Source organism: Uranotaenia lowii, chromosome 1 (assembly GCF_029784155.1).
Source record: "Uranotaenia lowii strain MFRU-FL chromosome 1, ASM2978415v1, whole genome shotgun sequence".
Taxonomy (NCBI): domain Eukaryota; kingdom Metazoa; phylum Arthropoda; class Insecta; order Diptera; family Culicidae; genus Uranotaenia; species Uranotaenia lowii.
The window spans coordinates 207,837,637-207,853,716 of NC_073691.1; the positions used below are offsets into that span (position 1 = coordinate 207,837,637).

The following is a 16,080-nucleotide window of genomic DNA, read 5'->3' on the forward strand; positions in this document are numbered from 1 at the left end:
ACCCAAACAAAAATCTGATGAATCGGGATACACAATACACTTTGGAGAGTGATTCGAGAAAGTTTCCCGGAAATAAAGGGAAAAAAATCACCCAAAACTCCTTAGAAGTTTTCCTTTTGTTCGGGCTTAAGGGATCATTTTTATTCGTTCGACTTTATCCGTGTTGTCAGCCAAAGGCAGAAAGTTTTTTTTTATTAATGATTTAATTTTTGTGCCCCCTCCCTCACGCGTTGACTAAAGCTTTGACCCTAATTCAATAGATGGACCGGATCATTTTTTCAGTTGATTTTTTTACTCGTTGCTGGCTCTCGCTTTCTTTTTCTTTCAGTTTTTATTGTGATGGATATTGTCCCAAATGACCATCTCCTGCCGGTGAATGACGGAAATTTGTCCGATGAGTTATTGTGATTTACCGTACCGGAACATTTGCTGATGATGATGGGCTGATCAATTATAAGGGGAGTTTTTTTTTCAATCCATTAAAAATTCTCTGAATAAAAAATGTAAAAAATACTTTTGATCTTTTTTAACTTTAATATGGATGAAATGAATTGATTCAAATTTCTGCTTAGAAAATTTGAGAAAAATGACTAACCTAATCCGATCCTTCGTCCATTATCCAAATTTATCGCACCCCAGATGAATGTCAATATATGGCACAAAAAGTTGAGCTTCAGTTAGGTATAGGTATAAAAAGTTGCAAATTGTTCCCAACATTTGCATAACAATCTCATCAATAGTCTCTTCGGGGTAGATCTTTCCTCTTTCGTTGCTCTTTCACTTTTGATAGATTATTCACCAAAAAAAAGGGATCCGATCTCTTTGAGCTATTATTCCTCCAGGGAACTCGACGACTGACTTTTCCATTCTTTGCTGCTGCGAGATGATGGCTTTTGATGCTTTTTTATGAATAATTTTAATTGTGATTCGAGCTTTGAATGTAAAATGATAAAAAAATATCATAACTTTATATTAGCATATGGTATCTACGTAATGCTCATAATCCTTTCAAAAAATTTTTCATGCAAAATCACCGACCAAACCAATAAGCCGGGGGTAAATTATGAGGGTTTACCACGAAATTACACTTTTGCCGTCTGCTGTTGTTAATTATTTGGAGAGAGGAAACTTTCAACGCTCTGTGGTTTCGCAAATGATTAAATCCAATTTGGATTCAATGAAAAAAACCCTTTTGTTGAAATCTGCTATCGTGTTTTCGAACTTGTGATAGTTATCTGTGTATCACGTTTCAAAATTATCCAATGAATAGAGCATAGTGAAGTTTTCCGGCTCGATATTGGAACATATTAAATTATTTTGAATATAATTGCAAAACCTGGAAATGGGGCACGAAATGGTTGAGGTTTTCACTGAATGGCAACTAACCAGAAAATCAACCTGCATACAATTCACACCTACGCACATTTCTGCCATCCTCATTGATTAAATTACATTGGTTAAATTAGGCCAGCTTCTCCTTCACTTTGTTGGGGAATCGGAATAATTTTCATCTATTATATTTACCTACTTTTTGCGCGAAGTGAAAATTGATGATCAAATTTGAAATGCCAATGAAATGAGCCAAAATAACATTAATAGAAAAGTGAAAACCAAACGTGATCAATATATGAAATTTTCGATAACTTATAAAAAAAATCGTGAAACATTTGAAAAAAATGACAAAAATGACAAAAATGACAAAAATGACAAAAATGCCAAAAATGACAAAAATGACAAAAATGACAAAAATGACAAAAATGACAAAAATGACAAAAATGACAAAAATGACAAAAATGACAAAAATGACAAAAATGACAAAAATGACAAAAATGACAAAAATGACAAAAATGACAAAAATGACAAAAATGACAAAAATGACAAAAATGACAAAAATGACAAAAATGACAAAAATGAAAAAAATGACAAAAATGACAAAAATGACAAAAATGACAAAAATGACAAAAATGACAAAAATGACAAAAATGACAAAAATGACAAAAATGACAAAAATGACAAAAATGACAAAAATGACAAAAATGACAAAAATGACAAAAATGACAAAAATGACAAAAATGACAAAAATGACAAAAATGACAAAAATGACAAAAATGACAAAAATGACAAAAATGACAAAAATGACAAAAATGACAAAAATGACAAAAATGACAAAAATGACAAAAATGACAAAAATGACAAAAATGACAAAAATGACAAAAATGACAAAAATGAAAAAAATGACAAAAATGACAAAAATGACAAAAATGACAAAAATGACAAAAATGACAAAAATGACAAAAATGACAAAAATGACAAAAATGACAAAAATGACAAAAATGACAAAAATGACAAAAATGACAAAAATGACAAAAATGACAAAAATGACAAAAATGACAAAAATGACAAAAATGACAAAAATGACAAAAATGACAAAAATGACAAAAATGACAAAAATGACAAAAATGACAAAAATGACAAAAATGACAAAAATGACAAAAATGACAAAAATGACAAAAATGACAAAAATGACAAAAATGACAAAAATGACAAAAATGACAAAAATGACAAAAATGACAAAAATGACAAAAATGACAAAAATGACAAAAATGACAAAAATGACAAAAATGACAAAAATTACAAAAATTACAAAAATTACAAAAATTACAAAAATTACAAAAATTACAAAAATTACAAAAATTACAAAAATTACAAAAATTACAAAAATTACAAAAATGACAAAAATGACAGAATGACAAAAATGACAAAAATGCCAAAATTGACAAAAATTACAAAAATGACAAAAATGACAAAAATGGCAAAAATGACAAAAATGACAAAAATGACAAAAATGACAAAAATGACAAAAATGACAAAAATGACAAAAATGACAAAAATGACAAAAATGACAAAAATGACAAAAATGACAAAAATGACAAAAATGACAAAAATGACAAAAATGACAAAAATGACAAAAATGACAAAAATGACAAAAATGACAAAAATGACAAAAATGACAAAAATGACAAAAATGACAAAAATGACAAAAATGACAAAAATGACAAAAATGACAAAAATGACAAAAATGACAAAAATGACAAAAATGACAAAAATGACAAAAATGACAAAAATGACAAAAATGACAAAAATGACAAAAATGACAAAAATGACAAAAATGACAAAAATGACAAAAATGACAAAAATGACAAAAATGACAAAAATGACAAAAATGACAAAAATGACAAAAATGACAAAAATGAAAAAAATGACAAAAATGACAAAAATGACAAAAATGACAAAAATGACAAAAATGACAAAAATGACAAAAATGACAAAAATGACAAAAATGACAAAAATGACAAAAATGACAAAAATGACAAAAATGACAAAAATGACAAAAATGACAAAAATGACAAAAATGACAAAAATGACAAAAATGACAAAAATGACAAAAATGACAAAAATGACAAAAATGACAAAAATGACAAAAATGACAAAAATGACAAAAATGACAAAAATTACAAAAATTACAAAAATGACAAAAATGACAAAAATGACAAAAATGACAAAAATGACAAAAATGACAAAAATGACAAAAATGACAAAAATGACAAAAATGACAAAAATGACAAAAATGACAAAAATGACAAAAATGACAAAAATGACAAAAATGACAAAAATGACAAAAATGACAAAAATGACAAAAATGACAAAAATGACAAAAATGACAAAAATGACAAAAATGACAAAAATGACAAAAATGACAAAAATGACAAAAATGACAAAAATGACAAAAATGACAAAAATGACAAAAATGACAAAAATGACAAAAATGACAAAAATGACAAAAATGACAAAAATGACAAAAATGACAAAAATGACAAAAATGACAAAAATGACAAAAATGACAAAAATGACAAAAATGACAAAAATGACAAAAATGACAAAAATGACAAAAATGACAAAAATGACAAAAATGACAAAAATGACAAAAATGACAAAAATTACAAAAATTACAAAAATTACAAAAATTACAAAAATTACAAAAATTACAAAAATTACAAAAATTACAAAAATTACAAAAATTACAAAAATTACAAAAATTACAAAAATGACAAAAATGACAGAATGACAAAAATGACAAAAATGCCAAAATTGACAAAAATTACAAAAATGACAAAAATGACAAAAATGGCAAAAATGACAAAAATGACAAAAATGACAAAAATGACAAAAATGACAAAAATGACAAAAATGACAAAAATGACAAAAATGACAAAAATGACAAAAATGACAAAAATGACAAAAATGACAAAAATGACAAAAATGACAAAAATGACAAAAATGACAAAAATGACAAAAATGACAAAAATGACAAAAATGACAAAAATGACAAAAATGACAAAAATGACAAAAATGACAAAAATGACAAAAATGACAAAAATGACAAAAATGACAAAAATGACAAAAATGACAAAAATGACAAAAATGACAAAAATGACAAAAATGACAAAAATGACAAAAATGACAAAAATGACAAAAATGACAAAAATGACAAAAATGACAAAAATGACAAAAATGACAAAAATGACAAAAATGACAAAAATGACAAAAATGACAAAAATGACAAAAATGACAAAAATGACAAAAATGACAAAAATGACAAAAATGACAAAAATGACAAAAATGACAAAAATGACAAAAATGACAAAAATGACAAAAATGACAAAAATGACAAAAATGACAAAAATGACAAAAATGACAAAAATGACAAAAATGACAAAAATGACAAAAATGACAAAAATGACAAAAATGACAAAAATGACAAAAATGACAAAAATGACAAAAATGACAAAAATGACAAAAATGACAAAAATGACAAAAATGACAAAAATGACAAAAATGACAAAAATGACAAAAATGACAAAAATGACAAAAATGACAAAAATGACAAAAATGACAAAAATGACAAAAATGACAAAAATGACAAAAATGACAAAAATGACAAAAATGACAAAAATGACAAAAATGACAAAAATGACAAAAATGACAAAAATGACAAAAATGACAAAAATGACAAAAATGAAAAAAATGACAAAAATGACAAAAATGACAAAAATGACAAAAATGACAAAAATGACAAAAATGACAAAAATGACAAAAATGACAAAAATGACAAAAATGACAAAAATGACAAAAATGACAAAAATGACAAAAATGACAAAAATGACAAAAATGACAAAAATGACAAAAATGACAAAAATGACAAAAATGACAAAAATGACAAAAATGACAAAAATGACAAAAATGACAAAAATGACAAAAATGACAAAAATGACAAAAATGACAAAAATGACAAAAATGACAAAAATGACAAAAATGACAAAAATGACAAAAATGACAAAAATGACAAAAATGACAAAAATGACAAAAATGACAAAAATGACAAAAATGACAAAAATGACAAAAATGACAAAAATTACAAAAATGACAAAAATGACAAAAATGACAAAAATGACAAAAATGACAAAAATGACAAAAATGACAAAAATGACAAAAATGACAAAAATGACAAAAATGACAAAAATGACAAAAATGACAAAAATGACAAAAATGACAAAAATGACAAAAATGACAAAAATGACAAAAATGCCAAAATTGACAAAAATGACAAAAATGACAAAAATGACAAAAATGACAAAAATGACAAAAATGACAAAAATGACAAAAATGACAAAAATGACAAAAATGACAAAAATGACAAAAATGACAAAAATGACAAAAATGACAAAAATGACAAAAATGACAAAAATGACAAAAATGACAAAAATGACAAAAATGACAAAAATTACAAAAATTACAAAAATGACAAAAACGACAAAAATGACAAAAATGACAAAAAATGATAAAAATGACAAAAATGACAAAAATGATAAAAATGACAAAAATGACAAAAATGACAAAAATGACAAAAATGACAAAAATGACAAAAATGACAAAAATGACAAAAATGACAAAAATGACAAAAATGATAAAAATGACAAAAATGACAAAAATGACAAAAATGACAAAAATGACAAAAATGACAAAAATGACAAAAATGACAAAAATGACAAAAATGACAAAAATGACAAAAATGACAAAAATGACAAAAATGACAAAAATGACAAAAATGACAAAAATAACAAAAATGACAAAAATGACAAAAATGACAAAAATGACAAAAATGACAAAAATGACAAAAATGACAAAAATGACAAAAATGACAAAAATGACATAAATGACAAAAATGACAAAAATGACAAAAATGACAAAAATGACAAAAATGACAAAAATGACAAAAATGACAAAAATGACAAAAATGACCAAAATGACAAAAATGACAAAAATGACAAAAATGACAAAAATTACAAAAATTACAAAAATTACAAAAATTACAAAAATTACAAAAATTACAAAAATTACAAAAATTACAAAAATTACAAAAATTACAAAAATGACAAAAATGACAAAAATGACAAAAATGACAAAAATGACAAAAATGACAAAAATGACAAAAATGACAAAAATGACAAAAATGACAAAAATGACAAAAATGACAAAAATGACAAAAATGACAAAAATGACAAAAATGACAAAAATGACAAAAATGACAAAAATGACAAAAATGACAAAAATGACAAAAATGACAAAAATGACAAAAATGACAAAAATGACAAAAATGACAAAAATGACAAAAATGACAAAAATGACAAAAATGACAAAAATGACAAAAATGACAAAAATGACAAAAATGACAAAAATGACAAAAATGACAAAAATGACAAAAATGACAAAAATGACAAAAATGACAAAAATGACAAAAATGACAAAAATGACAAAAATGACAAAAATGACAAAAATGACAAAAATGACAAAAATGACAAAAATGACAAAAATGACAAAAATGACAAAAATGACAAAAATGACAAAAATGACAAAAATGACAAAAATGACAAAAATGACAAAAATGACAAAAATGACAAAAATGACAAAAATGACAAAAATGACAAAAATGACAAAAATGACAAAAATGACAAAAATGACAAAAATGACAAAAATGACAAAAATGACAAAAATGACAAAAATTACAAAAATGACAAAAATGACAAAAATGACAAAAATTACAAAAATTACAAAAATGACAAAAATGACAAAAATGACAAAAATGACAAAAATGACAAAAATGACAAAAATGACAAAAATGACAAAAATGACAAAAATGCCAAAATTGACAAAATTGACAAAAATGACAAAAATGACAAAAATGACAAAAATGACAAAAATGACAAAAATGACAAAAATGACAAAAATGACAAAAATGACAAAAATGACAAAAATGACAAAAATGACAAAAATGACAAAAATGACAAAAATGACAAAAATGACAAAAATGACAAAAATGACAAAAATGACAAAAATGACAAAAATGACAAAAATGACAAAAATGACAAAAATGACAAAAATGACAAAAATGACAAAAATGACAAAAATGACAAAAATGACAAAAATGACAAAAATGACAAAAATGACAAAAATGACAAAAATGACAAAAATGACAAAAATTACAAAAATTACAAAAATTACAAAAATTACAAAAATTACAAAAATTACAAAATTACAAAAATTACAAAAATTACAAAAATGACAAAAATGACAAAATGACAAAAATGACAAAAATGCCAAAATTGACAAAAATGACAAAAATGACAAAAATGACAAAAATGGCAAAAATGACAAAAATGACAAAAATGACAAAAATGACAAAAATGACAAAAATGACAAAAATGACAAAAATGACAAAAATGACAAAAATGACAAAAATGACAAAAATGACAAAAATGACAAAAATGACAAAAATGACAAAAATGACAAAAATGACAAAAATGACAAAAATGACAAAAATGACAAAAATGACAAAAATGACAAAAATGACAAAAATGACAAAAATGACAAAAATGACAAAAATGACAAGAATGACAAAAATGACAAAAATGACAAAAATGACAAAAATGACAAAAATGACAAAAATGACAAAAATGACAAAAATGACAAAAATGACAAAAATGACAAAAATGACAAAAATGACAAAAATGACAAAAATGACAAAAATGACAAAAATGACAAAAATGACAAAAATGACAAAAATGACAAAAATGACAAAAATGACAAAAATGACAAAAATGACAAAAATGACAAAAATGACAAAAATGACAAAAATGACAAAAATGACAAAAATGACAAAAATGACAAAAATGACAAAAATGACAAAAATGACAAAAATTACAAAAATGACAAAAATGACAAAAATGACAAAAATGACAAAAATGACAAAAATGACAAAAATGACAAAAATGACAAAAATGACAAAAATGACAAAAATGACAAAAATGACAAAAATGACAAAAATGACAAAAATGACAAAAATGACAAAAATGACAAAAATGACAAAAATGACAAAAATGACAAAAATGACAAAAATCACAAAAATCACAAAAAAGACAAAAATGACAAAAATGACAAAAATGACAAAAATGACAAAAATGACAAAAATGACAAAAATGACAAAAATGACAAAAATGACAAAAATGACAAAAATGACAAAAATGACAAAAATGACAAAAATGACAAAAATGACAAAAATGACAAAAATGACAAAAATGACAAAAATGACAAAAATGACAAAAATGACAAAAATGACAAAAATGACAAAAATGACAAAAATGACAAAAATGACAAAAATGACAAAAATGACAAAATTGACAAAATTGACAAAAATGACAAAAATGACAAAATTGACAAAATTGACAAAAATGACAAAAATGAAAAAAATAAAAAAAATAAAAAAAATGACAAAAATGACAAAAATGACAAAAATGACAAAAATGACAAAAATGACAAAAATGACAAAAATGACAAAAATGACAAAAATGACAAAAATGACAAAAATGACAAAAATGACAAAAATGACAAAAATGACAAAAATGACAAAAATGACAAAAATGACAAAAATGACAAAAATGACAAAAATGACAAAAATGAAAAAAATGACAAAAACGACAAAAATGACAAAAATGACAAAAATGACAAAAATGACAAAAATGACAAAAATGACAAAAATGACAAAAATGACAAAAATGAAAAAAATGACAAAAATGACAAAAATGACAAAAATGACAAAAATGACAAAAATGACAAAAATGACAAAAATGACAAAAATGACAAAAATGACAAAAATGACAAAAATGACAAAAATGACAAAAATGACAAAAATGACAAAAATGACAAACATGACAAACATGACAAACATGACAAACATGACAAAAATGACAAAAATGACAAAAATGACAAAAATGACAAAAATGACAAAAATGACAAAAATGACAAAAATGACAAAAATGACAAAAATGACAAAAATGACAAAAATGACAAAAATGACAAAAATGACAAAAATGACAAAAATGACAAAAATGACAAAAATGACAAAAATGACAAAAATTACAAAAATTACAAAAATTACAAAAATTACAAAAATTACAAAAATTACAAAAATGACAAAAATGACAAAAATGACAAAAATGACAAAAATGACAAAAATGACAAAAATGACAAAAATGACAAAAATGACAAAAATGACAAAAATGACAAAAATGACAAAAATGACAAAAATGACAAAAATGACAAAAATGACAAAAATGACAAAAATGACAAAAATGACAAAAATGACAAAAATGACAAAAATGACAAAAATGACAAAAATGACAAAAATGACAAAAATGACAAAAATGACAAAAATGACAAAAATGACAAAAATGACAAAAATGACAAAAATGACAAAAATGACAAAAATGACAAAAATGACAAAAATGACAAAAATGACAAAAAATGACAAAAATGATAAAAATGACAAAAATGACAAAAATGACAAAAATGACAAAAATGACAAAAAATGACAAAAATGATAAAAATGACAAAAATGACAAAAGTGACAAAAATGATAAAAATGACAAAAATGACAAAAATGACAAAAATGACAAAAATGACAAAAATGACAAAAATGACAAAAATGACAAAAATGACAAAAATGACAAAAATGACAAAAATGACAAAAAGGACAAAAATGACAAAAATGACAAAAATGACAAAAATGACAAAAATGACAAAAATGACAAAAATGACAAAAATGACAAAAATGACAAAAATGACAAAAATGACAAAAATGACAAAAATGACAAAAATGACAAAAATGACAAAAATGACAAAAATGACAAAAATGACAAAAATGACAAAAATGACAAAAATGACAAAAATGACAAAAATGACAAAAATGACAAAAATGACAAAAATGACAAAAATGACAAAAATGACAAAAATGACAAAAATGACAAAAATGACAAAAATGACAAAAATGACAAAAATGACAAAAATGACAAAAATGACAAAAATGACAAAAATGACAAAAATGACAAAAATGACAAAAATGACAAAAATAACAAAAATGACAAAAATGACAAAAATGACAAAAATGACAAAAATGACAAAAATGACAAAAATGACAAAAATGACAAAAATGACAAAAATGACAAAAATGACAAAAATGACAAAAATGACAAAAATGACAAAAATGACAAAAATGACAAAAATGACAAAAATGACAAAAATGACAAAAATGACAAAAATTACAAAAATTACAAAAATTACAAAAATTACAAAAATTACAAAAATTACAAAAATTACAAAAATTACAAAAATTACAAAAATTACAAAAATTACAAAAATTACAAAAATTACAAAAATTACAAAAATGACAAAAATGACAAAAATGACAAAAATGACAAAAATGACAAAAATGACAAAAATGACAAAAATGACAAAAATGACAAAAATGACAAAAACGACAAAAATGACAAAAATGACAAAAATGACAAAAATGACAAAAATGACAAAAATGACAAAAATGACAAAAATGACAGAAATGACAGAAATGACAAAAATGACAAAAATGACAGAAATGACAAAAATGACAAAAATGACAAAAATGACAAAAATGACAAAAATGACAAAAATGACAAAAATGACAAAAATGACAAAAATGACAAAAATGACAAAAATGACAAAAATGACAAAAATGACAAAAATGACAAAAATGACAAAAATGACAAAAATGACAAAAATGACAAAAATGACAAAAATGGCAAAAATGACAAAAATGACAAAATAGACAAAAAAGACAAAAATGACAAAAATGACAAAAATGACAAAAATGACAAAAATGACAAAAATGACAAAAATGACAAAAATGACAAAAATGACAAAAATGACAAAAATGACAAAAATGACAAAAATGACAAAAATGACAAAAATGACAAAAATGACAAAAATGACAAAAATGACAAAAATGACAAAATTGACAAAAATGACAAAAATGACAAAAATGACAAAAATGACAAAAATGACAAAAATGACAAAAATGACAAAAATGACAAAAATGACAAAAATGACAAAAATGACAAAAATGACAAAAATGACAAAAATGACAAAAATGACAAAAATGACAAAAATGACAAAAATGACAAAAATGACAAAAATGACAAAAATGACAAAAATGACAAAAATGACAAAAATGACAAAAATGACAAAAATGACAAAAATTACAAAAATTACAAAAATTACAAAAATTACAAAAATTACAAAAATTACAAAAATTACAAAAATTACAAAAATTACAAAAATTACAAAAATTACAAAAATTACAAAAATTACAAAAATGACAAAAATAACAAAAATGACAAAAATGACAAAAATGACAAAAATGACAAAAATGACAAAAATGACAAAAATGACAAAAATGACAAAAATGACAAAAATGACAAAAATGACAAAAATGACAAAAATGACAAAAATGACAAAAATGACAAAAATGACAAAAATGACAAAAATGACAAAAATGACAAAAATGACAAAAATGACAAAAATGACAAAAATGACAAAAATGACAAAAATGACAAAAATGACAAAAATGACAAAAATGACAAAAATGACAAAAATGACAAAAATGACAAAAATGACAAAAATGACAAAAATGACAAAAATGACAAAAATGACAAAAATGACAAAAATGACAAAAATGACAAAAATGACAAAAATGACAAAAATGACAAAAATGACAAAAATGACAAAAATGACAAAAATGACAAAAATGACAAAAATGACACAAAAATGACAAAAATGACACAAAAATGACACAAAATTGACTCAAAAATGACTCAAAAATGACACAAAAATGACTCAAAAATGACATAAAAATGACTCAAAAAGGACACAAAAATGATACAAAAATGACAAAAATGGCACAATAATGACACGAAAATGGCACAAAATGATACAAAAATGATACAAAAATGATACAAAAATGATACAAAAATGACACAAAAATGACACAAAAATGACACAAAAATGACACAAAAATGACACAAAAATGACACAAAAATGACACAAAAATGACACAAAAATGACACAAAAAAAGACAAGAATGAATAAAATGACAAAAATAGTAAATATGGCAAAAATGACAAAAATGACAAAAATGACTAAAATGACAAAAATGACAAAACTGACAAAAATGACAAAATTGATGAAAAAAATGGCTGAATTTTTTTTTAATGAACCAAATTGAAAAAAAAACAAATGGACAAAGTTTTCAAAATTAATGAAATCATAATTTTACAGCATGGACTTACTTTTAAAGTTCAGAAATACCTTCTTACAGGGGAATTTTTTTTTCAAACATTTTTTATTTGCATTTCATTTCCGGACTATTTCATCACTTGACTGTTTTCGGCTTATGCTGTCCATCTCTTCCGTTGTCGAATCAGCTTAATCTAGTACAAATAATATCTTACAGATGGCTCAAAGGGGTGCACGCACAAATAAGTGTTTCGTATCGTTTTCTCTTCATTAGTTTTTGCTTCCAGTATCAGCGACATTCTTAAAATTTAGATACAAACAGTTTTGCGCCTTCCTTTTTTAATTTCCTACAACAACAACATATTTATATAGAGCTTAATAGCCGTTCTCAGGGAGTAAATTTTAGCTTAAGTATCACTTAAAAATTTGTCAACAAAACGGGTCTAACAAGAGTAAAGACAAAAAAAAAACGGTGGAATTTAAATATATCATCTATTTTCATTCATAGGTAAAGCTTAAATCACTTTTGTTCCGTTTCCGATAATACCGACTTTGCTTGGTTAGTTTGTTTAATTTTTTTTTCCTAAAAACTTTCTTTAAAAATAGCGAAAAAGACAAACCATATCTGTTTTAAAAATAGTTATTTTCTTTCAAACGTGGAGTATATGATTTAAAATATCCTGTTAAAAACTCACTCACATAGCCTGTGATTGTTTGATTTGTGCTGCGCAGGTCTCGAGGGTGAATAAAATATCGACTTTGGGGGTGTAACTACTTTCGTCATTCTGATATATCATTGATTGGTCGGAGAGTATAAAGTGTGTAGTTCAAGATCCGAGTGACATTTTTTCGAACACGATCGTTTGTACATTTCAGTGAACAAATAAATCCGCTGGATTTTCGTTCCAACAAAACGGTTCCATCTATCACAAACATCGATTTCCTACGTTAAAACAGCGTTACACTTTGTTTCCAGAGTTAGGTGCATAGTTCGTTTCTTAAAATCTAACAGCGTTTTTTTTCATCTTTTTATAGTTAGTTTGGATACGATTGAGAGTAATCGAAGGTGAACAATATATTTGATTCGTAACAACAGTGATAGAGTAGCGTTTTTTTGTTTTCTGAAAAGCCTTATTAACTTTAATTGAGCTAGCTCATTCTCCGTGATTTCTTTGTTTTTTTTTTCGATCCTGTTTTATTCCCACTCCAGAAGAATTTTTACAAAATAAGTCGAAATTTAAAAAATATTGCGCTTTTGACTTTGATTTCTGGAAGAATGTGCAATCTTTTCTTTTAAATATAGCAAATGACATGAACCAAAAATGTCATCAAATGAAAAAGTTCACTTTTGAAAATATCATTCGAAAAATATAGTATAATGTAAGCGATCTAGCACTACAAAGTATCACTCTAAAGCGCATTTCGAATGTGTTCAAAGTGATATCCCTACACACTGTCTTACAGCTATCAGCACTACTAGTCTATAATAATAACACCTAATAGGCCAACGGATACCGCCGGTCCCAAAATAAACAATTGCCTAAAAAAGGGGGGGTACATCACTAGAACCGAACAACGAACTCGGCCCGGTCTCATAGGAAGCTTTCGCGGGCGCCCCCGGTTTCGTTGGTGATGACCAGACGCTGCGATCCGGGATCACCGTACTGACTGTGGTAGAAGTCCTCCCGCATCATGTTGTTCAGGCTGGAGCACCGGAAGAACAGGATCTCCTGGAAGGGCTTCCGGAAGTCACGATTAAGGGTGGCGTAGATGATCGGGTTCAACAGCGAGTTGGCGTACCCGAGCCACAGGAACAACGACGAAAGCGTCCGGTGATCTTCTCCGAGGAAGGGTCGCACCAGGGCGAGGATGAAGAACGGCAACCAGCAAACGGTGAAGGCGGACATGATGATGCCTAGGGTCGTGGAAGCTTTGCGTTCCTTCGCCAGCTGGAAGCGTAGTTTTTTGTGTGGCGGAGTTGTGACTAGGACTGTGCCTCCTGGGCCGAGCTTCTTCTCGGGGGTGGCGTTGCCATTGATGGCACTTTCCAGACGCTTCTGGGCTCGTTTTTCCTCCATCACTATTCGACGGGCGGCCCGAAAGATCTGATAGTAAACGAAGAGCATCACTGCCAGCGGGATGTAGAAGGAACCTAACGTTGCGTAGATTTGGTAGAAGAAGTTTTGGCAAACCGAGCAGGACGGCTGGCCGTTGGTCATGTGTTCGTTGCCTAAGATTAAGAGTGGTGGGAGCGATATACAGGCGGCGGCAAGCCAGACTAGCACTATGCAGGCGATCATACGCCGTGGCGTTCGCTTAACGCCGTACTCGAGGGGCTTCGTGATGGCCCAGTACCTGTCAACTGAGATGGCACACAGGTTCAGGATCGAAGCTGTGCAGGAGAGTACATCGAACGATACCCAGATGTCGCAGAATACTGGGCCAAACTTCCATTCCTCTAGGACCTCGTAAAGGAGAGCCGTCGGCATGACCAGCACGGCCACACAGATGTCAGATATCGCCAGCGATACCAACAGGTAGTTGCAGGGCCTTCGCAGCTTTCGCACCAGACAAACGGCCACGCACACTAGCACATTGCCGACGATCGTTCCGATGATGACGGCCAGCAGGATCACACTGATGATGATTGTCTGGAAGGTTAGCACATTGCTGCCGGCAGCGGGCGAAACCGTTCCTTCGCCGACCGGATCCTGTAGAGAGCTTGTGTAGGTCGACGCCGATGTGACGGCAATCGGTGCTAGCTGCTGGACTAGCGCTGGCAGTGAGGCGGGCGTTGATGCCAACGAAGACGCTACGGCGCCGCTGGTGTAGATGCTACCTGTTGGGTGGGAGAATGAAGTGCATTAGATAAATACTTCAAGCATAGGTAGGATTCACAATACATTCGAATTTACCAGAGAGTTATGTTAGACTGATTTTTTTTTGCAATTTGGCAATTGACCCGAAAGTAACTAAACTTGTTCCTAATCTTGGTCTTGATTTTATTCTGGTTGATTGTTCTGATCTAGATCTTTGTCTGTTCGTGATCTTGATGCTGATCGAGATTCAGATCCAGGACCAGAAAATAAATGCTAAATGAAAAAAAACACCCTGACCAGGAATCGAACTCGAGTCTTTTGATTACCTCTCCGACACCTTACCAATAGGCTAAATCGTCAGATGAAACAAGTCAAGCTGTAGCTCTATTATTCAGTTGACTCTATCGAGTTGAATTCCCTGCTACATTATACGGCAGAATCTTCGTGCCCCGATTGATAGTGCTCTGTTCGCCCCGAGTCAACAAATTTAAGTAAAAACGCGTTTTAAAATTTATTATAGTGAAAAATAAAAAAATTAATG

At 27.3% G+C, this 16,080-nt stretch overlaps 1 protein-coding gene across 1 annotated transcript in view; it reads right to left on the minus strand.

The window, feature by feature from the left end:
- Nucleotides 1-12,849: 12,849 nt before the first annotated feature.
- The window catches only part of LOC129745480 (5-hydroxytryptamine receptor 1-like), a 244,886-nt gene continuing 241,655 nt past the window's right edge, over nucleotides 12,850-16,080 (minus strand). Inside the window, exon 5 of the mRNA XM_055738590.1 lies at nucleotides 12,850-15,559. Coding sequence (XP_055594565.1) covers nucleotides 14,313-15,559 — 1,247 coding nt within the window. The 3' untranslated portion in view covers nucleotides 12,850-14,312. The remainder of the gene's footprint in view (nucleotides 15,560-16,080) is intronic.